The 25,157-nt window shown below is 50.5% G+C and overlaps 6 protein-coding genes across 6 annotated transcripts; 4 read left to right on the plus strand and 2 right to left on the minus strand.

Moving 5' to 3' along the window:
• Positions 1–2,209: 2,209 nt before the first annotated feature.
• On the plus strand, positions 2,210–2,407 carry POX_c04394 (uncharacterized protein; the record flags this gene model as incomplete). Its single annotated transcript, XM_050113274.1, has 1 exon — positions 2,210–2,407. One exon carries the CDS (start codon positions 2,210–2,212, stop codon positions 2,405–2,407), a length of 198 nt encoding a protein of 65 aa, XP_049970830.1.
• Positions 2,408–3,723: 1,316 nt separating this feature from the next.
• Positions 3,724–5,672, plus strand: POX_c04395 (uncharacterized protein; the record flags this gene model as incomplete). Its single annotated transcript, XM_050113275.1, has 4 exons — positions 3,724–3,799; positions 3,918–4,283; positions 4,366–4,422; positions 4,507–5,672. The coding sequence occupies 4 exons, from the start codon at positions 3,724–3,726 to the stop codon at positions 5,670–5,672; spliced, it is 1,665 nt and encodes a 554-aa protein (XP_049970831.1).
• A 677-nt stretch (positions 5,673–6,349) lies between these two features.
• On the plus strand, positions 6,350–9,787 carry POX_c04396 (uncharacterized protein; the record flags this gene model as incomplete). The annotated part of the gene is made up of 1 exon (XM_050113276.1): positions 6,350–9,787. One exon carries the CDS (start codon positions 6,350–6,352, stop codon positions 9,785–9,787), a length of 3,438 nt encoding a protein of 1,145 aa, XP_049970832.1.
• A 7,244-nt stretch (positions 9,788–17,031) lies between these two features.
• POX_c04397 (uncharacterized protein) lies at positions 17,032–17,256 on the minus strand (the record flags this gene model as incomplete). The annotated part of the gene is made up of 1 exon (XM_050113277.1): positions 17,032–17,256. One exon carries the CDS (start codon positions 17,254–17,256, stop codon positions 17,032–17,034), a length of 225 nt encoding a protein of 74 aa, XP_049970833.1.
• Positions 17,257–19,050: 1,794 nt separating this feature from the next.
• On the plus strand, positions 19,051–22,077 carry POX_c04398 (Cutinase transcription factor; the record flags this gene model as incomplete). The annotated part of the gene is made up of 3 exons (XM_050113278.1): positions 19,051–19,277; positions 19,471–19,646; positions 19,766–22,077. The coding sequence occupies 3 exons, from the start codon at positions 19,051–19,053 to the stop codon at positions 22,075–22,077; spliced, it is 2,715 nt and encodes a 904-aa protein (XP_049970834.1).
• A 1,467-nt stretch (positions 22,078–23,544) lies between these two features.
• On the minus strand, positions 23,545–24,969 carry POX_c04399 (uncharacterized protein; the record flags this gene model as incomplete). The annotated part of the gene is made up of 1 exon (XM_050113279.1): positions 23,545–24,969. One exon carries the CDS (start codon positions 24,967–24,969, stop codon positions 23,545–23,547), a length of 1,425 nt encoding a protein of 474 aa, XP_049970835.1.
• Positions 24,970–25,157: the final 188 nt, after the last annotated feature.

A 25,157-nucleotide genomic window follows, 5' to 3' on the forward strand; every position in this document is an offset into this window, starting at 1 on the left:
TCCTTCAATGGGTGCGGTGGCCTGTGGCTTTCTCTTCTGTTCTCTTTTTTGTTTGGCGTGTAGAACACATTCCCTTGACCATGTCTTTTTCCTTTCTTGGGGTCTCTTTTACTATCGCCCTCTGTCTTTCCCCCTGTTGCTGATTTCTTTTCGCTTCAGCTCAGAGTAAAGAACGCATCATAAAGGACTAAATCTCAGGCTGTTCTCAAGACCCACAGATCTTTACCTGCCTTCATCGCGCAGTCTTGAAAGTCTCGGCAGTGTTGTAAGGTAATGGAGGTTTGTATGGAAAATATGGATTCTCTGTACCAGGGAAAGCAAAGAATTAATTTCCAAGATTGAAAATAATTCTTTCAAAATCCAAAGTTTTCGATTCTTTTCAAACCCAGAAATTGATTCTTGTTCCATTGTGAAAATTGAAAACCATAACCCCCCTCTGACGCTGTCTGGTTCTGCTTGCTTTTTTTGTGACAATGCTGTCAGAGTTTGAGCATATGGAATGGTCGTCCAGCCCTATTGTTATTTGGACCGAGCTCCGAGTTGCCTGTTGGACTTGGGTCTGATCAATAATGGGTCGAAGATTTTCAATCTCTTCAATCTGCACGCCCCTTTCGCACCTTTCATCTGTCCCGTCTTTCCAAAATTTAAGCGCAATCTCCACCGGGCTTTAGAGACCAGACTGTTCACTTGGTCAGAAAATTCTCCGGCAAATGAGCCCTTCTGGTCCTCCCCTAAATCCCCAATAAGAACCTGAAGTCTCTTGGTCTGATTCAATCGGCCAGTACCTCTTCTGCCCGGAACCACCATGAGACCAGGCCCGGATTCGCTTCCCCTTTCTGGAGCTGCTCAGGGCTCTCCTTCTCAAGATCCTTGATGTAGTCCGCAGATGCACATCCGCCCGGGAACTATCGCAATTCTGTAACTGGGAGAAACGAACCGACGGCTTACACCAAGGAGTATGCCGAAAACACTGTCTGTGAATGAAACATTCTCTATCGTGGAAGCAACTGCGACGAGTCGAGCCTGAAAGCGATATTCTTTGGTTCTCTAGCAGGAAGCACTCGAAAGTATTTCATGAATCACGAAAACTTTCACCTGAACACCAAGTAAGCCCTCCACCCACTGCCCTGCTGCTCTATGGTATATCACTGCCTTGAAACAGAGGACAGGACCGCTTCTGTCTCTGTACAGGGCCATTGCTCGAACATGGCATGCAAGGATATAAATAGACCAGATTTAAAAGCCAGCATATAGTTTATAGGGAAAAGAACAAAGGGGAAATGATGAAATTATGGGCAAAAAGACCAGCGGAGTCGTTCGATGCTGAGGTAGGCCTAGGTCAGGCCGAATCGGCTCGATAATTAGCTACCATATCTTGTTCGAGGCTTTATCAGGATGAGCGGTATACATTATCGTCTCTCAGATCTTCATAAGATATAAAGGTAGCAGCGTCTCATTACAGGTTGGTGTTCTCGGATAGGGCTCAATCGCCCCTCTGAATAGCTTATTGTGGCACGGAATGACGAGCTGTCTCTCCTGTGCTCTGCATAGTCGTGATCCAGAGGCTCTCCTAAATCTGAAGTGTGTCTTCTTTTGCATTGTATCTAGATAAAGAATTACCTCATGTTAGAGGGCATGAGGTTGGCATCCAGAATAAAGCAGAAATTCCATCGTCAAGTAATCGAACTAAGCTCAAGGCCGGGGATCAGGAACGGATTTTGGTCCCACAGTCAAAATAGAAAACGGTGCCGTCATCTCGTGCAGCTTATACGAATCTATCAAGTCACCTTCAACCAAGCAGTGCACTTTCAGGAATAAGTTTCTTTTCATTTTTCCGTCTCGCTTGTGGCTTATTGGCCCCGTTCTGCGCAGTGACTTGGGACATTCAGTGTATAGCCAGTGTCTGTTCGCTGAAAGTAAGCTTGTTCATAGTCCTTGGGCTATGATGGCCTCAACAATGTCGGACAGTTGGGTACTCCGCTGAGGATGAAGCCTCCTTTTAAGATCATTCCGCGCCCGGTAAAGACCGTCAAGAAGAGATGGTCGTATGCTATGGCTGCGGAATTGACCTGGCTGTTCAGGTTTTTGATCCATATGAAATTCTACCTACTGTACTGCTTACCTATTCTGTGATTGGTAGACAGCATGATCAACTCCATGCAACTTTTTAGCGGAAACCCACTCTGAGTGGTGGCGGATTCTGTCACGGATGGTCATTGGTGGAATACGAAATAAGAAAGGGGCCTCAACGGCCGCTAGGGAAGTGGAAACAGGACGAAGGGCGGGTGTGGAGCGCCGTAGCCGACGTCTTCCAAGTCGGCAGTGGCATGCGGTCATGTGGCCCACCAGCGTCGGCACTCGATGGGTGGCCAGCACCCGTGATCTTTCTTTTCCAATCCTGGCTTGACAGCCATTCTGTCAAATCCTTGTCCAGCCCGGATGGTTGGCGATCAGAGTCTCTGAGACGAGCCTTCTCTTGTGAAGAACCACGATGAAGCGCAATCAACGACACCCCTGTCTTTTACATCACGAAATCGCTCGTGAGTGCGTAGCCCGAGAGACCGTCCATTCTGAGTCGTCGCATACGTATGTGGGTGGTACGTACTTGCACACCGCCACGTACAGACAAGGATAACAGCAGGTCGAGGGTCAATAGCCGAGACTCGGCATTGGTCCACCCACACGTGCTGCTGAGTTAGCTGTGGTTGTCTGCTTCGACTGTTTCCTATTGCATCCAAGATGCACACTTCGGTACATGCTTGCATCACTTGGATTCTTATCTTTCGCGGCACTTCATGCTGGTTCCTGGTGGATCTCGCCACATTTCTCAAACCTTGTTGGGTCCCCTGAAAGAAGACATGATGATTGGCTGGCGGGGGACACTAGTATATGCAATATGAAAACTTCTCTCATTCGAGTTTGTTGCAAAACTTGTAGAAAACGTCCAGTGTAGTTGTTGGTTGTGTGATTTCCTGAGGGTTTTGCCTGATACTTCTGGTACAGCTTGTCACACACAATGGTCATGTCAAATGTGGACTTCCCCGTTCGGGAACCGGGGACCTTCCGTTCGCAGCGCGGAGTGACATGTTTTGAACCTGGCCCTATAACTAGTAGATCCAAGAACCAAAAGGAACGCGGAGGATCAAGGCAAATGCCTCATGAATTTTGAGAGGACAGAATCATGGATCAGAAATGGACTATGATCTGTGAACCCGCGACGGTCCTTCAGGTGTGTTGGATGGCAGTCCAGTTCACATGTCAACGTAGCCGGCCACCAGGCGGGTCTGGTTCCGACTGCCCTGCAGGTCTGAGTTTGGTACGGCGATACTTTTCGAGTAATGGAAATCCGACTCTTTTTTTTTTCCTCACTCCGCCTCTTCTTTCGATCCCCCCTCTCTCTTTTGCTCTTATTTTCCCTTCGGTTCTCTCCCTTCCCCGTGACTGAAATCTTCTTTCTTACCATCCTCACGCTTCACACTCAACCCTTTACTCTTCACTCCACGCCTCCTTTCACACCAGCCTCTACCTACGGCCCACTTGTTTGCTCGCTAGAGCGCAATCACTTCCACGCTCACCCGTTGCCCTTGAAAATCCACCATTAGCCATCGTATCCTTTGTTTTAAATCTACCGAATCGGCAGTCACATTCGCCAAACAAGTCTCGACTCGACACTTTGTTCGTTGAGACGCCAAGCCGTAAGATTTCGGGGATTCTTTCAGAGCGATGGTATTAACACCAGATCCAAGATCTCTCACTTCGCCGGACGACAGCTTCCCCACCCTCCAGCTCTTTCTTCTCGGTAGGTCTGATTGTTGAGTTCCCGCGACGATAGATGATGGAGTCACCCAGGCCCTCGTCATAATGGATCGGAGGTTCCTCGATGACTTTCCGCTGACCATCACCTTCACACCATGTAGCAATATGTCGCGTCGCCGAGCCGATTGCGCTGACCTCCATCTTCCCATACTCATGGGTCATGGTCAAGGATTTCCACATGGCTAGTGGCAGTGATGCTTCTTTCTATGCTGGTGTCCTCATTTCCGCCTTCTCTCTTGCCGAGGCCATGACCGGCATGTTTTGGGGCAGTCTGTCCGACCGCGTTGGTCGCAAACCTGTGCTACTTTCGGGTTGCTTTGGTACCATGCTCTCCTTGCTCCTTGTCGGCTTTGCACCCAACTTTTGGGTCGCCCTGCTCGGTCGAGCGCTGGGCGGTGCACTCAACGGGAACATCGGGGTCATTCAAACAATGGTCGGGGAGCTGGTCAAGCGACCTGAACATGAACGTAAGTACTGGCATTCCCTATAGACCGTTCCGTCGCACCCAGATACACAAAGAGTCGAACGATCTGACAACCCATGTAACAGCGCGAGCTTATGCTATCATGCCATTTGTTTGGTCAATTGGAACTATCATTGGACCAGGTCAGTGCTTCTCCATTTCCTGCGGCTGATTTTCAATAATTTCAATTTCGACCCAGCGCTGAATCTGTTTCCTCTGAATTCCAGCGATTGGAGGTTTGCTCGCGAAACCTACAGAGGGCTATCCGTCTATCTTCCCAGCGGACGGCCTCTTTGGACGATTTCCCTATCTTCTTCCCAATCTCGTCTGCTCTGTTATGCTGCTTTTGAGTATCATCGGCGGATGGCTTTTCCTTCACGAAACGCACCCGGAGATGCAACCCCACAGCGCTCACCGGTTCTTCGAGCATACCTCAGCCGAACAGCCTCTTCTTGCCACATCAGGTGCCACGGCGAACGCAGGGGTCGATCTTCGCGCCGAGTCCTACGGCACCTTCAACCAAGTCAGCCTGCACGAAGACACCAACTGGGATGTGATGGCGGACGGATCGCATCAAGCATGGAAGGAAACCACCAAGCCCAAAGCCTTCACTTGGCGGGTGACTATGCTAGTCGTTGCGCTGGCCATTTTCACTTACCACTCCATGACCTATGACCACCTGCTGCCCATTTTCCTTCAGGACGAAAATAATCGCGGCCATTCGACGGGTCACAACTCGTTCCTTGACATTCCAGGTGGCGTTGGCCTTTCGACACAGACTGTCGGTATGATCATGTCAACCGACGGTATCATCGCTCTGGCCATTCAAAGCGTGATTTTCCCTGCCTTGGCCCAATGGCTTGGTGTGTGGCGCTTGTTTGTCGTTGTGACGGTCCTCCATCCTATTGCCTATTTTATGGTTCCCTTCATTGCCCTCTTGCCTCGGAATTTCGTCTTCCCGGGAATCTACGCTTGCTTGATCGTTCGAAATATCCTATCGATTATCGATTACCCGGTTCTTCTCATTCTCATCAAGCAGGCTAGTCCGTCTGACTCGGTGCTCGGTAAGATCAACGGTCTGGCTGCCTCGGCTGGCGCCGCATCGCGCACGGTAGCACCTCCCGTCGCCGGATATCTTTACAGTACTGGCGTGGAGATTGGCTGCACTGCACTTGCTTGGTGGGGAAGCTCGTTCGTTGCACTCCTTGGCGTTGTGCAGCTGTGGTTCATTCATCAGAAGAAGTACTCGACGGCCACTATCACTCCTGCTGCTCGATGCCGATACATGTCTGTATCGGAGCAGCCACGGAACGAGGTGGTGCACATCACTGTGACGGACGTGGCCACAGAGGCTGCCCCGGGAGCCGAGTTGAGAAATACTGCTGCTCAGTGACAGATACAACTTGGTGCTCAAAGAAGGTAGGCACTCTGTGTCAAGGGCGGAATTTTTTTTTTTGGATGTGCGGTTCAGGAGATGCATGCAAGGAGTTTGTATTGCTTTTTATCCAAAATTTGCCGCGGGGTGATCCACGGCTAGATTGTCATGTTCTGTTCGATAATCGGGGTCTCGGTGTTTTGCTAATTTGGGGGTTTTTATGATCGGGGTTTTTTGGTCCCCTCCATTTTCACATTTCAAGCGAGCGTTTTTGCATAACGTTCGGCGTTTGGATTCATTGGCTGTTTACGGACCTGGAAGAGAAGGATCTCCAGAATGAAGAGCTCTATTATACATTACTTTTGGCTTTCTCATCATTGCTTGGGCTGCACATGATATACTCCGTAATTGATGTTATTGATTCAATGATTACTCTAGACCCCGCGACAGTCGTACGCCTCATCGGTCTTGGCACGCAAGGCTCATAAAACTTTTTTCAAGCCGACTATTCCTAAATAGGATTAGCTCTGTTTACATAGCAACCGTCCCGCTTCCGCTCCGCGCCGTCTAAACAAGTGAGGATCCTGCCCGGTCGCCGACACTGTTCTTTCCCTGGCGCGCACACACCCACTCTCACACATACACCCTCTTCAGAGACATCTGACCAGAGAGGCTTCAGAGCCAGGGATTGCAAGATGTCAAAACCATTATCCCCGCTATCGTCATCGTACCAGAATGCCCGAGTCCGATCCCCGATGGCTGGGTCTTCGCCATTTCTCGCCAAACCCATCGACGCTCCTCTAAACGGCGCAGAGCCTGGGATGTTATCCAGTCCGCTGAAGCAAACATGGACGCGCTCTCGCGATGATACGCGCAGTCAAAGTCCCGAGGCGGTGCTTGAAGATGATGCCGAGAACTACTTGTCGAGCCACGACTACGATCGACGCAATGATTTCCACGAGAATGACGAAAACAACGGCCATGATGATCAGAATTATGAGCAAGACTACGATAATCGCCAACATCCAGATGACGTGGAAGATGAAGAACCCGCGAGTTCGCCATTCCGGTATCAAGCCCGTGAAGACACGGTCGATTTTCAGAAGATGCGCCCGCAGACGAATCATCCGCATTCCTCTTTCCCTGGTATGCGCCATCGTTTCGCGATTGAGGAAGAGGATGAGCCTCCGAGTTCGCCGTTTCGACCCAATGTTCGTGACGTGAATGAGGAAGAATATATTGAAGACGAGAGGGGGGAGGAGGATGAGGAAGAGGGAGAGGAGCGGCTGCGTGATGTTCAGAGATTGTCGCCCGGATTGGACAGGCGACTTGCCTACGAAGATCCGGTCAGTTCTCCGTTCCGTGCTGACGTGCATGAGGACGATGTGGGGTATGAGCATGCGCGAGACATGTCGAATTCAAGGTCGCCGGTGATGGAGGGACTGGATGAGCAGGAGGAGCAGGAGGCAAGTTCGCCATTTCGGCCTGATATTCAGGAGGAATTGAATGATGGGGTGGATACTTTTGAGGAGCGAGAGCGATCGCCAGTCCAGAAGGAAGTCATTTCCAGGGAAGAGATGATGCGGAATGCTCCAGCAGATGCTCTTAACTCACCATTTCGCCCGGAGATCGTTGCTGAAATGACCAGCTCCAGTGCAACGAGAGTGTTGAAGCGGGAGTCTTTCGGAGGCCGGCCAACTCAGTCTCCTAAAGGTCCGCGTGAATCACCATTTCGCCATGACAGGGAGAATAGTATTGCCGCACGCCGTGCTCAAGAACTGCAACAGCAGACTTTTGAGAGGAGACTTTCAGCTAGCAAGGCTATGAGCAGCAAGCTGGGTGACGATGAGGCTTTGCCTGCCCGCCGCGACTCGGTCATCGCGAATGACAAGATTCGCTCCCGTGAATCGCTTGTTTTACAGAGAGAGTCATTTGGCAAGGCTTCCCAGTCTCCAACTGCGTCTCGACGGTCCTCTGGCCCGCAAACAGCCGAAGCCCCCAGAAATAGCCCGCCAAAGGCTCGCGCGGTACCTCGTGCTTCTCTGGGGCTTGAGAACCACCGTGCTTCCACGACTCCTCAAAAACGCCCCTTTGACCAAACACCTCACGACCATGACGAGCATTCAGAGGAAAAAGAGAGGTACAAGAAGGGAATGGTGAGCCGCGATGTTTCGCCGGCGATCCACGCAGATTTTGAGGAAGAGCCGAGCGTCATTCGCAATCAAAGCTACGAGTCTGCCACTGGCGACAACTACGATCGCTCAACAGTTGGAAACAGCGTGGTAGAAGACCGACACAACGAAGGGATGAGTACAGTTCTACACAACGACGAAGACGACGAGCGCTTTGAGCGAGCAGACATGCATGCTGCTCACGGTGGAGAAGACCATGACCCCGTGGACGACACTGGCTTCAGCGACTTTTCTGTTTTGCCCGATATGACTTCTTTTGCCAAACTACGAGCCGACTCACCTGTGAAGGCTATGCGTGGCAGTGTGGGTCATCTCGCTGGCCCTCCATCCGCCAGTGCGTATCGTCACAGTCTTGCACCTTCCACTCCAGGCACTGCGCGGAAATCATACCGGGCCAGCGCGTTGCTGGATGCGGGCTCGCAAGTGGGGTCTCCGACGCCGAGGCGCAGAGAATCTCGCGATGTGGGCTATGGGGCCGAGTCGTCTAATCTGCTTGATCTCACGGACCAAATGAACTTTTACCCGCGTCAGTCGATGCCAGGCGCCCGTTATTCGCCGAATCGACGGTCTCCCATGCGAGCTATGCGCCAGTCTATCCGAACCCCCTCGAAGATGTCGTCTCTACTGGATTTCGATATCCCTCCGGCTCCGACTCCGCGGTCTCTTCCTTCAATTACCCCTCGCGAACTGGAATCACTCAAATCTGGATTCATGTCTGAGATCTCTTCTCTCAAGGCGACTCTGAGTGGCAAGGAAGCCGAGGTGGCGAGCTTGAAGACTGCTGTGGCTGATGCGGAACGCCGTGTAGGCGAAGCTCTTGAAGAAGTCCGCAATGAAGCTGCTCGAAAGGATGAGTTGGAGATGGAACAGGCGGAATGGGACCGTCGTGGCAAGGAGATGGAGACCGTTTTGCGCTCCGTCCGAGACGAGCTGGAGAACGGAGAACACGAAAGAGAGCGACTTGTGCACCGGGCTGAGGAGGCGGAGAAGTCCAAGGAGCATCTGGAAGGACGGGTGGTCGAACTCGAGACCCAGCTGACCTCTGCGCGTGCATCCTCAGCGGCATCTGCGCCCCGGCCGAACTCAGGTGTTGAGTCTCGGCCAGCCTCTCAATCTACCGAAGCTACTGCGCGGGAGGTCCAAGAAGCCGTTGAAAAGGTTGCTCGTGAACTGCATACCTTGTATAAGAGCAAGCACGAGACTAAGGTTGCTGCTTTGAAGAAGAGCTACGAAACCCGATGGGAGAAACGTCTTCGTGAAGTGGAGAAGAAGCTGGCCGCGGCTTTGGAAGAGAGCGACCGGTTACGCATTGAACGTGACACGGCGCAAGCTGAATCGATGGCTGCGGCGAATGCCAACATGGGGGCGCGTGAGAACGACGAGTATGAGGCGGAGAAACAGGGGCTTGAGGCGCAGATCCAGGGCCTGCAGCATGAAATTGCGGCTCTGAAAGAAGACGGTGAACGACTCCGCTCGGAGCTCAAGTCTGAACGTGCAGAGAAAGGGGAACTTGTCGCTGCTGTGGATGAATGGCTTGCGATGCAACAGGGTGGTGTTGCACCTGCGCAGGGTGTTGCGTCGCATGAGCCAAGCCAGGTACGTGAGAGTGACCGTGAGCGTCAAGTCTCTCTTTCTTCTGCTGGTGGTTATGACGAGGAACGTCGTGTTAGTCCTGAGGTGGCGGAACGACAAAATCCCCGCGTTGGGCGGGCTGGGTCGCATTCCGATTCGAGATCTGGTTCTTCGTCGGGGCCCGGTCTGGCATCAAGTGGGATGCGGGCTGCTGGAGCAGGAGAGAAACGGATTCCTCGATTTGGTGCTCCGGCTGGTCATTCACGAGGTCAGAGTGGAAACAAGTCGGGCATTGCGATGCCCACGCCTGGTCGAGGTGGAATCATGAGCTCAATCGAACGGATGGGTCGTGGTACCGGTGGTGTTTAAAGAGATTATTATTGAGTGAGTGGTTCGGGCCTTTTGGAGGTCTTGGACATGAAATTTTGATGAGGAGTGGTTTGATTTTTTTTATCTTTGATCCTTGTTCTTGTTTTTGTTCATATTTACTCGGGGATGGACATGGCTTTTGGTGGGAAAATACCAAAGAGGGACAAACGTCAGGGACTTGACTATAGGGATGGTCGTGGAGTTTGGCCCATCATTTTGTTTGGAGGGTATTGATTTTCTGGTCTGGTGCTGTGTCTCGTGATTGGATATGTGTTTGGTGCTGGTGACTTCTTTTTTGATTTGGTCACTCTTCCTTTTCTTGGAGATACTTGATATTCCCTCTGTGTCGTGGATTGTTTATTTATGGCGCGTGCTTTGTTTATCTGGAAGATGATAGACCTCGGTCTTCTTCGTGTTCTCACCATCGGTGATGCTGATGAAGACTTGTTGCTTTGGTCATTTTTGGTTGGATTGGTGGGTTTTGGTTACGATGTTTATGCTTTTACGTGATATGAACAAATTCATGGGTTTCAACTCCCTTTGCACACAATCTGGTTCAATCTGACTTGGTTCGTTGGACGGCGGTCATTGTCAACAGATGGAGGGATTACCTGTGTAGTCTATTGACATGCAAGCCACTAGTTGGAAGCAATTCATTAAGACGAGTCACTGTTTAGGTGGGATAGTGTTGCAGAGCCTTTCGGGACCCATTGAATATCGAGACGCATACGATGAGGACACCTTCTATTTCTAGAGAGCAATCTTTTCAATCGAGGGGATGGAAATTCAGTCTGGCTTTGCAATGCAAACTCCTTCCCTAGCTCAACGTAGATCATTTAAGATGAATTTTTCAATTCATTTTCCTTTATTTATTTTTCTCTCTTTTTTCATCGACTTTGATCCTATCTAACAGGCATTGTTCAACAGCCAGATATTTCCCTCACCATCATCCATCATCCCAGGATCACATCTATCTCCCTCTCCATATGAATCCAGCCCCTAAGCGGACAATGGCGATGACAGAAACAAATCTGAAGTACTAGCCACCCCCCCACCTTTCTATTCGTCGCTGGACCAATTTGGAGAAAACAAGTCAAATCTCCAAATCCATTTTCATTCTCGGACTTTCTCCGTTCTCCATTCTCCAATTCCAATTTGATTCACACGTTCCATTACCCCACCACCATGCGCTCCTGCTCCCTTCCTAATTGCTTTCTTTTTGGACTCTCTTCTTCCCCGCCGCCAAGGACGTACACGAAATGGAGGGGGAGGGGAGAGCCGACTTCGGCAACCCCGTTCAGTAATGTCTAGAACCAAGGAGTCAGATCGGCAGGTACATAAGGTACTTAGGGATGTAAGGGCGATTTACATGGGCTGGATATGGTGTAGTACGGAACTGGATCTTATTGCATGGTTAGTTGAACACTTGAAGTTGTTGGTGGACCAGGGGTTGGGGATTGTATTGTGTCGATGAATTACGTCGTCAGATGGGGTTACCCACTGAAATATAACAGTAGTGCTGTATGTACTAGGTAGTAGGTACGAGGGACGTACATAGGAGGTGGCAATGTCCTCTATACCATGGTCGAACAGGTGTGACCTGCCAAGAAGTCTGTAAGAGCAGCGAAGAGGACCTTTAACATGATACATGGGCGATTCAATCTATAATCCCCAGTCTCCATAATTCTCTAAGAACGCTGGAGTTGTACCTTGGAGTGAATGCACAGTGCACCAGTATTGGCCTATCCAGCATCGGAGCCCTTTTGTTGGATGGATCCCGCCACGTCTTGGGGAGGGAGAATTGGGGCAAGAGGAGGGGGGTAGGGGGATCCGAGAGCCGCCTACAATACTGTACTGGGCAATCAAAATGTCTTTCAACTTGTTGAGCTTTGCAAGTGCGCGCAAGCTTTGTTTTCCGATCTAATGTGTAGAGTCTGACTGGACAGCATAGACTCGAAGCTCGTGTTTGATCGGATAAAGTCGGGGGTAGCGAGGAGGAGGGGTGGGATTGTCTTTCTCTTTCTTTTTTATTCATCATCGAGATAAGGTTTGGAGGTCGGGTAGAATCGTTTGCCTTTTGAAGTCTCCTATGTTTCTAGGCCTTGCGGGGCATAATCATTTTGATCTAATATGATCTTCGAGTAGTCCTGCACTTGAATTTCAGATTTAAAATCTTGATGGCGGCGGGAATACTTTTTTTTCAAAGCTTCCTTGTGCGAATCTATTGTTATCGTGGTTGTATCATTAGAAGTGTCTTGGTTCGATAGTGGCTTTTTTTTTCGTACCCCTCGTAAAATTGTTGATTCAATTCAAGTTGGACACGTAGATTCATTGCAAGTCATCAAAGGGTTAGTTTTTTTTTTTATGCGTCATTGTCGAGATCTGCTTCACGCTTAGGTAGGGTCTGTCCCGTCTGGCCTTGAAATATATCCTGGTTCAAGATATACCATGGATCTAGTTGAGGTCCAGTGACTCCCATCCGTTGGATTCTGTACCATGCACATCATCTTCCAATTGTCCAGCCTGACATGTGATGTAGTCAAATAACCAGATCACGTCTACGCCTCGACCAAAGTTGACGTGCCAAAAGAGATCAACTTTGTCCGATCAAAATTATCAAATTCGCCCACCCGACACAAAAGCAAATAATAGTATGACACATGAATCAGTGAATCAATCAATTAATATATATAAAAAAAAGATAAAAGTCCCAAACAGATCTGGACCATGCCAAGTTTTGAACCACCATCTCGTTCCCATTCCGTCAATTGATTAAAAAGGAAAACGAAAAAAAAAGCCTCTCACACCAATTCCGAGTCCCGACTCGGCATACCATCCCACCATTTCAGCCGAGTCCCCCGCAATTCCCCGAGATTCCCCATGCCCGCGTGATCATATTCTTCCCACCCCACAATCCACGTTTTTCGACAAGGTGCTAGAATTTGGGGGAGGTGCGCCGGTGCAGTATGGGGGAAAAGTGGGAATGGCTTTGGATCATTGGAGGGGATTCTATTGGGGGCGATGAGTTGGTCGGGTGAGGCGTGGTTTGCAAAGTGCATCTGCATCTTGGGACCGATGAACTTGCGTTGGGGTGGTTCAAGATGGTATGGATACGGGGAGTGTAGAATATCCACTATAGTGTAATCTGCGCGCAATACTGCATACGAGAGTAATAAGACTTTCTTCCGCTGTTCTAAGGAAATTATCTCGGAGATTTGGTGATGCAAGATACAGATAGATAAAAGCTAGCTCTATTTAATCTATCGATCGGCACGGATGGACTGCATGGCCCTCTAATTGAGGCTCTGCCGGTGTCATCTTGTGTAAAGAGTTTGGAAAAGAGCAAGACTCCCAGAAGGAAGGGGGTGAAATTGTAATTGAGAGATTTCTTTACATGAAGGAACCTCCACTGGATTCGGATGAACACGAGCGTGGAGGCGGGCCCCGTGGCTTCATCCATTCCGTACCGTATACACCAATCAGTTGATCGATTCGCTTGACCAAGTCACTGCATCTCAAATCTCAAACGAGATCCAGCCGAGTGCGTGATTTCCTTCTCTCTCACCGAGAAGATCCTTCAATTTTGATGGAAGGGTGAATGACTCATTCTAAATGGTGGAATGTTCAATGTTGCATGCATCTCAGATTCCCGCCTAGATCTGTTGATCCTCGTCCCCAGTGTCAGGTACAAATCACACAGCCCATCCTATCAATAGACTTCCATGGATCATGAGCAATATTCCTGCAGTATGTATGCACTTTGTGATTACATACTTGGCCACGTAGGTTGCGTTGCAGCGCGACGTGCATCATGACCGCAAACCGAATCCTCCGAAGATCGGCACCTTTTCTGAACTTGCTGAATCGCAGTATGAGCAAGTACTCAAAGAGAAAAGGGGGAGAATCGATAGAGGCAGTCCAAAATTTCCAATACCTAATCGGCCTCTAATCATAAACGCACCTGAACCAGAATCCGAATGGTTCAAGCCATCTCCCGCGTGCGCACATTCGACTCTCTCAAATTTGAATCACCACAGAACCCCCCGCCGACGAACGGAATGGTCTTATTCTGGTCTCTCCACGCTCCATACGAGTCACTCATGGCTCGCACTGACACTCCACCCCCCCCACCAACCTTCCCTCTCTACAACTACCTACTCTTACAGTAGAGAACAGGTACAGGGAAACTGTATACCCTGTTCCTCCCTTCCCTCTTTGGCTTCAATTAGGGCGGCAGCATTGGGCGCTGCCACGCACCGCCAGCGCCGACTTTGACCTCTCTCGACCTCCACCACGCGGCACGGTGCCAAGATCAAGATCTGGCAGGGGCTATCATTGAGGAGTCGCCAATCAGACTTTGACGGAGTAGAAATTTTCAAAAGTCAAAATGAGAAATTGTACATATTGTTCAAGTCAATGGACAGTGTACCGCTGGACAGCCGGGCGGAATCGGGTTCATTTGGGGTAAGCCTTGTCTGCATGTACGCGAATCTTGTTGACTTACTTTACTTGTTGGTAACATCTTCAATCTGCCCTACGGAGGAGATATCTGGAATGGTTTCCGATTGTCGGCGTTTTCCATCAAAAATTGAGATTTGCAGCAGGCGGTTGTTCTGGTGGGACCCATCATCTTAAATTGTCGTTGATGCACTATGTGGCAAGTATGAGGGTAGATTCATTGGAACAAACTCAATATATCACGACCCGGTCAGTCCCTAGTTCCTACCTCTCCGGACTATCAAGAGTGTGGAGGAGTTTAGTGTTCAGGTCATTTGAACTTGAGAATTTCGACGTGCGATGCTCAGTATAGACGAGCGTGACTGTAGCATAGCAGGGACTGGAGAACATGTACAATTCGATGGGGCTCCAGAATGGGGGTGAGAAAAAAAAGAGTCGGGCCTGAAAGGCCTGAATAGCGAGAGAGATTTGACGATACTTCTTCCGATTTCAATTTAATTTTGATTTGTTGTTTTTCTCCCGTTGAGTTAATCTCATTCTGTTTTTCTCGGGGAGGTTCAAATCAAGCTTACTTTTGGGGCTTGTACGCGCAAGGAAGTCCAGGCCTGGTTGACTTGGTAATCATGTCTTTGTGCGGCGGATTCCAGCCGAAGAATGCAGCCTGAGATGATGTAGGGATTAATAATAAGACTACAGTTATGAGTACCGTAGGTAAGAGGTAGGTACCTACCTCCTACCCAAGGTATTTGGTACAGTACTTCTGCATAGTGCATGATGCATCGGACATGGTACATAGGAGCATGGTGCACCAAGTCTCGGATGTATGCCTGGCTCAAACATGCGGACCGAGCAAGTCGGGGCGGGCGAATGTGAAAAAGTCTTGTCGGTGTTCGGAATGATTTCCGAGATGCGAAATCGTATAGATTTGCAGAGACTTTTCAAATAACGATACCGTGAATATTATTTGCTTTTTTGTTTGACAGTTTGTTTAAATGGTTTGAATGGGATTGCATAGATCCCTCACCCCCCCACATTTGTGCATTCATGAGGTCCCTCATGTCAATCTTAGTGGACGCTTGTAGAGACAGGATTGTGTGTTCTTCTCGTGTACGGTAGGAATTCCCAAATACGTATCATCTATGCTGTCATAAGTTGTCTACCTGTCTCCCGTAATCTTTTCCTCTCGGCCTGACCACGACGAGAAGAACTGCGACACTCCAGTAGCATGTGGCAAGCTTGTTACGTGTGTGCTGTCTCAACGTCGATCCTCTTTGGCGAGTGGAACCGAGGATCGGCGCCTCGGCCTGAACTGGTGAATGTTTGGCAAGATCATCCTTTCAACTCCCCTGCCGCATAATCAGATACCGAACTAGTTTAGTCGTCCCGTCATGACACAATTCATTTGTCCCTCAACCCCCTGCACAGTGACGATATGCTTGTACAGAAATCAAAAATAAAGGAGGGTCAATCTCATGCACAGTAGTGCCACCATTTGGCGGCAACTAGTCTGGGTCAACCGCCCGTTCTCATCCTCGTCTTACCTGTCTAGGATTCTCGAAATGGCAAAGCTCGTGTGACAAAGTCCTCCACACCCCCTGGGGGTTGTGAAGGGGGATCCGCTTTTTCCGTGGGTGTCTTCTCCACCTTTTCCAGTCTCCAGTCGGTTTGAAACGGCAGCGCATGAGTAATTAAGTTTTATTTTTCATTTTTTTTCCTTTTCATTTCTGCCCCCTGATCTTTCTGTGTGCCAGTCCTGGATATGGCTAATAACCAGAGAGAGAGAGAGAGAGAGAGAGTGTGTGTGTGTGTGATAGCAGGGGGCAACCTGTAGAAAGACGGGTGAGTTTGGTAGGTTTTGAATACAAATATCTGTGATGGCTCGGAAGAGTGATCGAATGAGTGATTGAGTATGTAGGCACCGAGTGTGTGAATAATGCCTGTATTTTCTTGAATTCCAAGGAATATTTTGGCCTCGGCAAGTTGGAGTGAGAAAATGTCCACGTGATAACACTGACTGCAGGTTCTGGTCCCTGCGCCATGAGGAATGATTGTTCATTCTTTGCATGGCTTTGTTGCACGATGCACTGGGAAGGATTTCGGATACTCCGAGGGTCGAGTTGGCCTGTTTACACATTTTATGCGGTGTCTATGTATCTTGTACGGTGCGGGACCTTTCACTCTGGACTTTGTCAGGTGAGGGAAGTCTTCCTCAAGACGGTTGAAAAGCTGGGCGGTTGTCGACGGAAGCGCCTGGCCGAAGTCAGATGCATTCACTACCAAAAACCTGCCGACCGACTGCTGCGCTGGTCTCGGTGGTCTGGGTCCTCGAGAAAGCGTCGGGTCCTGCAGGTGCCAGGTTGAATTGGGCTTAGTGGCCAAGTTCTCTGGCCACTGACCGATGCGAAAATTGTCAGTTGTGGGGATCCATTGATCTCCACTGGGATCCAGCCTTGACTCTTGAGGGCGCTCATGTGCTCTTCTGTGGAACTTCTTCACGTACCCAATACAGGACATAACATGTCTCCCTGGTCGGTGTATTTCGGAAGAATTGCCGAACAGGTCGGCCCCGAACCGATCAACTGCTCAAGTCAGTCCAAACTGCACCTTTCCCTGCCATGGTAAGTGAAAGCAGTGGGAAGAAGGCACTGGTCTTAAGCGAAATCTGACCCGAATCTGGCTTTGGATCTCAAATAGGACGTCTTCCATGTTCATGTGCCTGAGGCTGTCAAGTCCGTCCCAAATGTCCTCGTGAGCGGTCACCGCCGTAACAGTGAATTGCCACGCGGTCAATTTCCCACCTCCAGCGGATGCTCGTGGCTCGTGGCTCGTGACTGGCCCCCCTTTGGATCCATCGTTGATGGTGGGGTCTTCTCCCTCCCTCCCTCTCTCTCTCTCTCCGACTCCTCCCCCAATGACACACCTCTACACCACATCGGTCGTTCAAGGCGAGCGATTTTCTCCCGCTTTGCGATCGTGGTTGCCAAACACCGTTCAAGAATGTTCCTGGACATTGACCCTCCGCGAACACAATGAGGTGATCCAGTTTCCAAGACCTCTTTTTGAGTCTTCGCTGGTCCCCCGCCTGCATGATATCATGGTCACTATGCTCTAGATCGATGGGCAAGAGAGCACTGGCGCGACCCGTCCGTCTTGGACGATGGGAGCGGAGCCCCGGCACCGTGACGGTCCCGATGGAGGGTTAGGCTGGTGCCCGTAGCTGAGCGGGCCGAGCGTCTGGGAGATATCCTTCCGGATACGGTAATATTCGCCATGCGGAGAACCAGTCGGACCGCCGGAGTCTGTGGAAGGGATGGCAAGGGGACCGCTCTGGCTCGGGAACACCATCATCATGCTCAACCAGAATGGGAGAATAATGAGGATCTGCAAGCGATCAAGACAGTATCACTGCGTTTCTGTCGAATGCCCACAGAGATAGAGAGATCTTTGGCGATTCATGCATTGGTTGACTAACTCACTCTCCTGTCTTGGTCCTGGATTCTCATCGAGGTCTCACTGTACAGGAGAGGAGGAACAGTACCTATGTAGAGGGAATGAATGAGCATTCATCTTGATCATAGCCGAACCACTGCAAGATTTGGCATGTACAGGGAAGGAAGGGTGAGATGGACAATATGTAGATCCAGTTCAACGAGGATCATCAGTATCAGACCTCCATACACTCATCTGTCCAGGCAAGTTCATCCAAACAGCTAGAGAGGAGCCATCTTGAATCAAGTCGGCAGTGCACAGTTCCCACACGACAGTCCAGAGTCCAGTCTGGTCGCGTCTTTTACCTGGCCAGACGAATCACACCCGGAGCAGAGTGAGAAACAATAATTCCATAGGGGGGGGGGGGGGGGCGCTAATCCGAGGCTGGCGTCCGTGACGCAGTCCCCTTGGCCTCCACACTTTGGGGCCTGCGAAATTCGCTCGTGTGGAACTGTGGGGAACCGTTGCCTGTTTGAGTCAAGCGCTGTCTGGGTCCATGTGCTCCACCCCAGACCGCGATCGGACCGTTGTGAATGGTGGTTACGTTCCACCGAGTCACTCCGACGGACGGGACTGGCGGTTTTGTTGGCACCGATCTACTCCCAGGTATTCAAGACTCAGGACTCGAGACCTCAGAAAACTCAGTGGAGGAGAGCGGGCTCCTGCGCCGACACTGCGTGGGTTACTGGGAATTGGGCGTTTCTCTTTCGCCCACGGTTTCGTCCCACAGCCTCGTGGAGGTGGGCGACTCGAGCGCCGAAAGTGATGGTGATCCTCCGGGTGGTACCCGCTTTCCACAAGTCACTCCCTGGTACACTCATGTACCACTCCAGACATGTCTCCGAGGGCGGGACTTGCTCTCCATGGTCTCCATCGGTTTCTCCATACTCTTGGCCTTGGGAGGGCTTTCCCTATTTTCTTTATTTTCTTTTCTCTTTTCTTCTGGGTCTGGTAAAAATCCATCAACGCCCATCTTGGACAATCACAAAAGGGTTATACTTAAACCATCTCTCCCCGGCCCCCGTGCGCGGCTTCTTCCCCAGACTTCCTCTTTTTCTCCCCTCCACACTTCGCCGGCACCGTGAACCCTCTCCTCTCCCTTCTCCCTTCTCTGTTCTTTCTCGTGGTGTACTCATCCTACTGGAATGTTCTTGTATTGATATTGATTTCTCTCTCTCTCTCTCTCCCTCTCCCTCTCCCTCTCTCAATTTTGGTCAAGTCCCCGAATATAATCTCTCGTCGGACAGATCTTGTCATCCTGTTTTCTTCCCCCCGAATGTGCCTGGGTGAATTCATCCACTCAGCTTGTCGCCATCATGAGTAGTGCAACTGCCACCATGACCGAGCCCGACGCGGGCAAACGCAAGGCCTCCGTCGCTGGTCTGACGGGCCCGAATCGTCCGGTGAAACGCCGTGCATCAAAAGCGTGCTGCTGCTGCCGAGCTCGCAAAGTTCGCTGTGATGTGGTGGAGAATGGTTCTCCCTGCACAAATTGTCGCCTCGACCAGGTCGAGTGTGTAGTTACGGAGAGCAAACGCAGAAAGTTCGTTCCTCACCATTCAGATTATCCGAAAATCTTCCTCGGCACTGTTCCTTCTCCCACTTCCCTTCGTTCTTTGCCCCGCACCCCGTCGGCCTGAAGTCCGTCGATTAGAATCTTTCTTCTTTCCTGATGTACAATTCCCTCGACTAACATGGGCTCTGTCTCTCTTTTTCCTTTTTGTGCTGGTTTGTAGGAAGTCTCGCGTTGATATGGAAATCACCCAAACTTCCGAATCACCCGGCGAACTCTCCGAGGACAATCCCGCGGGCTCGCTGGGGCCTCTCCACGGCCTCACCGAGAGAGAACCCAATTCTCCGTCGCAGAATTCGGTCGATCATGACCATGGCCATCATATGCCTCATTTACTCTGTTCGTTCCCCCCACCCTCGTATAAGCAAAAAAAAAAAAAAATAAGCGTGGTTGGTTGCGTTCCCCTCCCCCTCAAGATGGGGTTGGCTAACAAGTTCCTTTTGTCCGGTTCACTGCAGACCAGTCGCAGGCCCATCGAATTGGCTCTGACTCTCGCTACCGCCGCCACACGATCCCCGATCCAGCAGTTCCTTCGTCCCTCTCCTTGAACCAGGCCACCCTGCAGATCCAGCAATTCCTCGACCCGAACTATGGACCATCACAATCGGCAAATGCATACCTGCCAGATTACATCCGCAGTCTGCCCTCTCGACTACAAAAAGAGGACATTGATTACTTGGCCGCCAAGGGTGCGCTCACCATTCCCGAGGTGCCCCTGCGCAACGAATTGATCAAGGCGTACATCCACTATGTGCACACGTATATGCCCTTGTTGGACTTGGAGGAGTTCTTGGAGACCATTGTGCAAAATGACGGGGTACGTCGGATCAGCCTGCTACTTTTCCAGGCCGTCATGTTTGCCGGTATGGCCTTTGTCGACTTGAAACATCTCCAGGCAGCCGGATACCACTCCCGCAAGGTGGCCCGCAAGATCTTCTTCCAGCGTGCCCGTCTCTTGTATGATTTTGACTATGAAGTGGACCGCATCTCTCTGGTCCAGTCGCTGTTGCTCATGACCTACTGGTACGAGACCCCCGACGATCAAAAGGACACCTGGCACTGGATGGGTGTGAGTCTTTCTCTCGCACATACCATTGGATTACATCGGGACCCGGGCAATTCCCGCATGGATGTGCGTCGCCAGCGAATGTGGAAACGCATCTGGTGGAGTACCTATACCCGGGACCGCTTGATTGCGCTGGGCATGCGACGCCCGATGCGCGTCAAGGATGACGACTGTGACGTCCCCATGCTCACGCTGGATGACTTTGAGTTTCATCAATTCTCCCCGGAAATCGTCAAGATGGTCGGCAACTCGGAAATCCTGCAGAATGTCAGCCACCAGCGGGAGTTGGCGTTGATGTTTATCGAAAAGGCCAAACTGTGCCTGTGTGTGAGTCATGTGCTCTCCGCTCAATATTCGGTGCTGAGCCACAAGTTTGGCGGGACCATGGAGACCACCATGATGCTCGTCCCAAAGAAATCGACGGCCGAGACATATGAGGTGCGACGATGTGATCAAGAGTTGGAGGACTGGCGGACCAATCTTCCCACAGAGACTCGCTACTCGCCCTCGAGGGGGGCCAAGCTCTCCGAGGCCGAGGAGGTTCTCCATTCCCATCGGGCGTTGCTCAAGATGGTCTATCTGACCACTTCCAGCGCCCTGCATCGTCCTCAGGTTCTGCCGGCCGTTCCCTATCCCTCGACGGACGCCGAGCTGCAGGAGATGTCCCGAAACAAGGTTCGCTTCGCTGCCATTGAGATCACGAGTATTGCCCAGGACCTGCACGTCCTCGATCTGACCCGCTATTATCCCACGACTGGCGTCACGGTCCTCCTTCCCGCCGTCATCATTCACCTGCTCGACATCAAGTCGACTGATCCCAGTGTGCGCATGACCAGCCTGCAGCGATTCTATCAATGCATGCGTATCCTTCAACGCCTGCGCGAGATCTACGCCTCTGCCGATTTTGCCACCTCGTTCCTCGAAGCGGCCATCCGCAAGGCTGGCATTCAGCTGACGGTCGCACCGCAAGATGTTCATTCCTCCCGCCCGCGTCCGAACCGCACTTCCTCTGCGAACGCCGCCGCCGGCGCTTCTTCTTCTTCTGGTTCTGCGTCCGCTACCGCGTCCGCTTCAACTACCAACAACTTCATGCCCACCCTCAACGACTCTCTCGATCTCCTGACTCGCCCCAATACCCTGACTCCCCCACCCGACTCCTTGGCCCAGCAGATCCCCGATTTGACCTATCCCAAGACGGGGCCCGCACAGACCCAGACTCATGCCACGCCCGACCTGTTTGCCTCCACTCCTCCCCACTCGGACAGCAGCGAGAATGGAAGCACCAATAATGTCAACCCCAATCATGCCGCCCACGACGCCTTTGCGATTCCCGATTTGAACGCGGAAATGAGTCTGACCCAATTAATGGACTTGGCCAACGACGCTGAAGTGACGCAAAACGACTTTGACGCCCTCATCAACTTTGACGACGCCGGTAATGATTTTCTGAACGAGCATGCCCCGCACCACTCCCCCCACAAATCCCAGGAGCAATCTGCTCCCGGCGTGGGTGCCGAAGAAAAAGCCTATGAATTTGACATGAAGGCCTTGGGTTTCGACACGGACCCCAAGGCGTTTGATTTCGCACACTTGACGAACTCGCGATCTATGGACCGAGCCCCTGGATTCTCCTCGGCCGAGGCTCATCGGACCAGTCTGACCACGGACCTGGATTCCAGTCTCGGAATCGGGTTTGACGAGTGATGAATTCCGGTTCCGCTTCAGGTTCACGTGTCGGTGTGCGTGTACGGCCCCGGTTTCCGTTAATGGCAGTGGGGCCCCGTGGGGACTCGGGGGGAGGCGCAGATTTTCTCGTGTGGTCTCCGTGCTCCACGTTTTCCTGATTCGTGGGGGCGGGGTTGGAGAAATCGGCGAGGATGAGAATAGAAGAGAAGAAAAGGGGAACCTCCCAAAAAAAAAAGACAAATTCATCTCTCCTCTATTCCTCTCGTGTTCGCCTTGCTCCGGGTACTGTCACGTGGGCTTGTGCAGTTGGATTATTTATGAATTGTCACGGAGTTGTGCGAAAAGAAAAGAAATTTGCATTCAACGGAGCTTTGGATTCCAACTTTTGGGTACGAATTTTTTTTTATTTTGAGCGGATTATTTTTTGGGTTTACTTTTCCATTTGTTTTACTACGGTTGTCCTGGGAAAAAAATGGAGAACCAGATGTATATTTGACGAGTTTCCTTTTTATTTTATTTTTCTGATTTGTTTTTTCCCTATGTTTGTTTGTATTTGTGTTTATTTTCGCCTTTTATTGCCCTGCTCAGACAATCCTTTGACAAGATTGCCAGTTTGCGATGATCGGATGATGAGTGATATGCATCAATTTTCACCGCATACTGGGTGTCTCATTGGATCAGCAAGGCAATGGATGATGTTAAGAGGTCCAAATGGATTATGGATTTGACATTGGGATGGATTAATGAAGACATCATGTACATAATGGAATGGAAGAGTGATTACCAGCCTGATAAAATCTTGATTTGTCTCCAAAAATTACAAGTCCCGAATCGGTCGCGTATGATATAAATGCCCATGTCAGATGAACATCAAAGTACCAGTAGTACCTACCCAAGCGATGTCTATTGATAAATCACATTGAAATACCACTCGCAATAATCCGGCCACTACAGTAGGCGCGCATCTAAAGCCCGTTCCCTACCTACCTACCTAGATCTATCTATCAATCCACACCTACACCCCTTACCAAATCAATCAACCCGCCTAGATTTAAACCTCCCCTCCAAAATAAACCAACAACCCATCTTCTCTCCCGAAACTACTTGCTCTAGATGAGAATCCTCGCAGTAGGATCCAGCTGGATAGAACCTTGATATTGCAAGTCCCCCATACATCCCTCTAACCTCCCATTTTAATCACCCACCTACGTACAGTCTCGAGTCGAGACTCGCTTGTCTTGGGAATTTGGGAAGTAAATGTACAGAATATCGCAAAGGGTTAGACCATTTACAAGATAGATGCGGATATTCTGTAATAGGTTTGTCAGCCTGTTCAATGGAAAGACAGGCTTCAACGGATTACAATAGCAAAATTCCCGAGCCAGGCATTCCAAAATGAGGGTCCAGCGAGAGACTGGAGAGATACAGAATTATCACTGAGCCACACATATCCAACTACTTGCGCTTTGACCGGGCACATCTTCGTCAGGTGGTGAAGGAGGAGGAGGAGGTTGAGCTTAGACGGGTCTTTCGGAGTGAAGATGACATTTTGGCAATTTTATCCTCGATGGAATCTTCGGATTTCAAGTTTTGGACCCTCGAACTGCCTCGACGATTCTTTGATGGAGTCGGGGACGGGCTCAGCTGGGTATCGTTTGATATCCGTCCAGTCTCGTCAGAAGTCTCGCCGCTGGGAGTGCCAAAACTGGCGCTTGATGACGATTTGGTCAGATCCAACGCTGGAGGGGAGTCGCCTGAGAGCCGCTGCGTCGAGCCCTGAGCTTTGGGGGTAGTAGACTTGGGGGTTTTGTTGATTTTCTTGTGGAACAATGAAGCTGGTTTGCGATCAAAATAGGCTTTCACTCCGGCAAGCGGAATTTGATCAATCATGTCTCCTCTGAGCTTTGAAGAGTTTTTATCATACGGATTCTCGGCGAAGAATTTCACCCATGCCTTTACCCTTTCGTGGAGGATCCCCCCATCTGTTTTCAGCAATTCTTGGTGGCGGGTATCACCGCATCCACATGGGTTCTTCAACATGTGATGTTCGTTTCGGAACTCTGCCAGCAGAACCTTTTCAACCCGTTGGGCATTTTGTATCGGTGCCCGGAAAATCTCTTGATATTCTCCATAACACTTCTTGTGATCTTTGTATCGAGTCGTACGGGGGTCCTCGTTTTCGGTGCATCCCACCTTGTACATTCCTTCCCCCAGAATGGGTAAACCGATGACATAAATCCAGCCAAGTTTCTTGGCCTTTTCTTGGAGGGGTTTCCCGAGAACCGCTGCTACCCAAGTGGAGACTTGATCAAGTTCCAGAAGATTGGTGCACGGGACGCATTCGATTGGCAATGAATCCATATCAAAGGTGCTGTTTGGACTGCCAAGAGCTGAGCTGGCAACCGTGATCGCATCCTCGTCAAGCTCGACAGAGCTAGACTCTGACAATTCATGGTCACTGGGAACCAATTCAATTGTTTTCAGAACAACTTCATCCTTGTCTCGTTCACAAGGGCTCGAATTTGCATCGTCTGTAAAAACTAGACGTGCAAGACGGCCGGTCCTTTCTAGATTGTGCGTCACATCTGCTGCAGGTCTGTCGCGCTTCCACTCTTCATGCCATTGCAGGAGTGCCGATGCCACAAGCTTGCCATGGCTACTGCATAGCCGACTTTTGGCCAAGCTGTGGAGCGTCTGTAGAAAATCAGGACTCTGAATCCCAGATTCAGATGTTTCAGCCAAGACGCTCGAGCAAATCCGTAGGGCTTCCTTGTGGCTCGTTTCAGCCAATTTCTTTCGACAAAATCGGGTCCCCTCGACAAGGTAGACGCAACTTTTCATTACCAGAGCGCCATCTTTCCTTTCAATCACGACTTGTAAAGGAAGAAATCTTGGTGATGGAGTCTCCATGTTTCAAAATCAGTCTGTGTTGTGTCTTGGGTCGAGCGAATCAATCTCAAGTTTGTCTGCGTAGTAAAACAACTGGCCACACGGCACCATATGATGAGACAATTGCTTTTGTTCACCGAATCGTCAAGAAGACTTCGAGAATATGATGAACTCTTGGTGATTTTGCCATCCCCTTGCCATTTATAAGT

This window comes from Penicillium oxalicum, chromosome III (genome assembly GCF_001723175.1).
Source record: "Penicillium oxalicum strain HP7-1 chromosome III, whole genome shotgun sequence".
NCBI classification, from domain to species: Eukaryota; Fungi; Ascomycota; class Eurotiomycetes; order Eurotiales; family Aspergillaceae; genus Penicillium; species Penicillium oxalicum.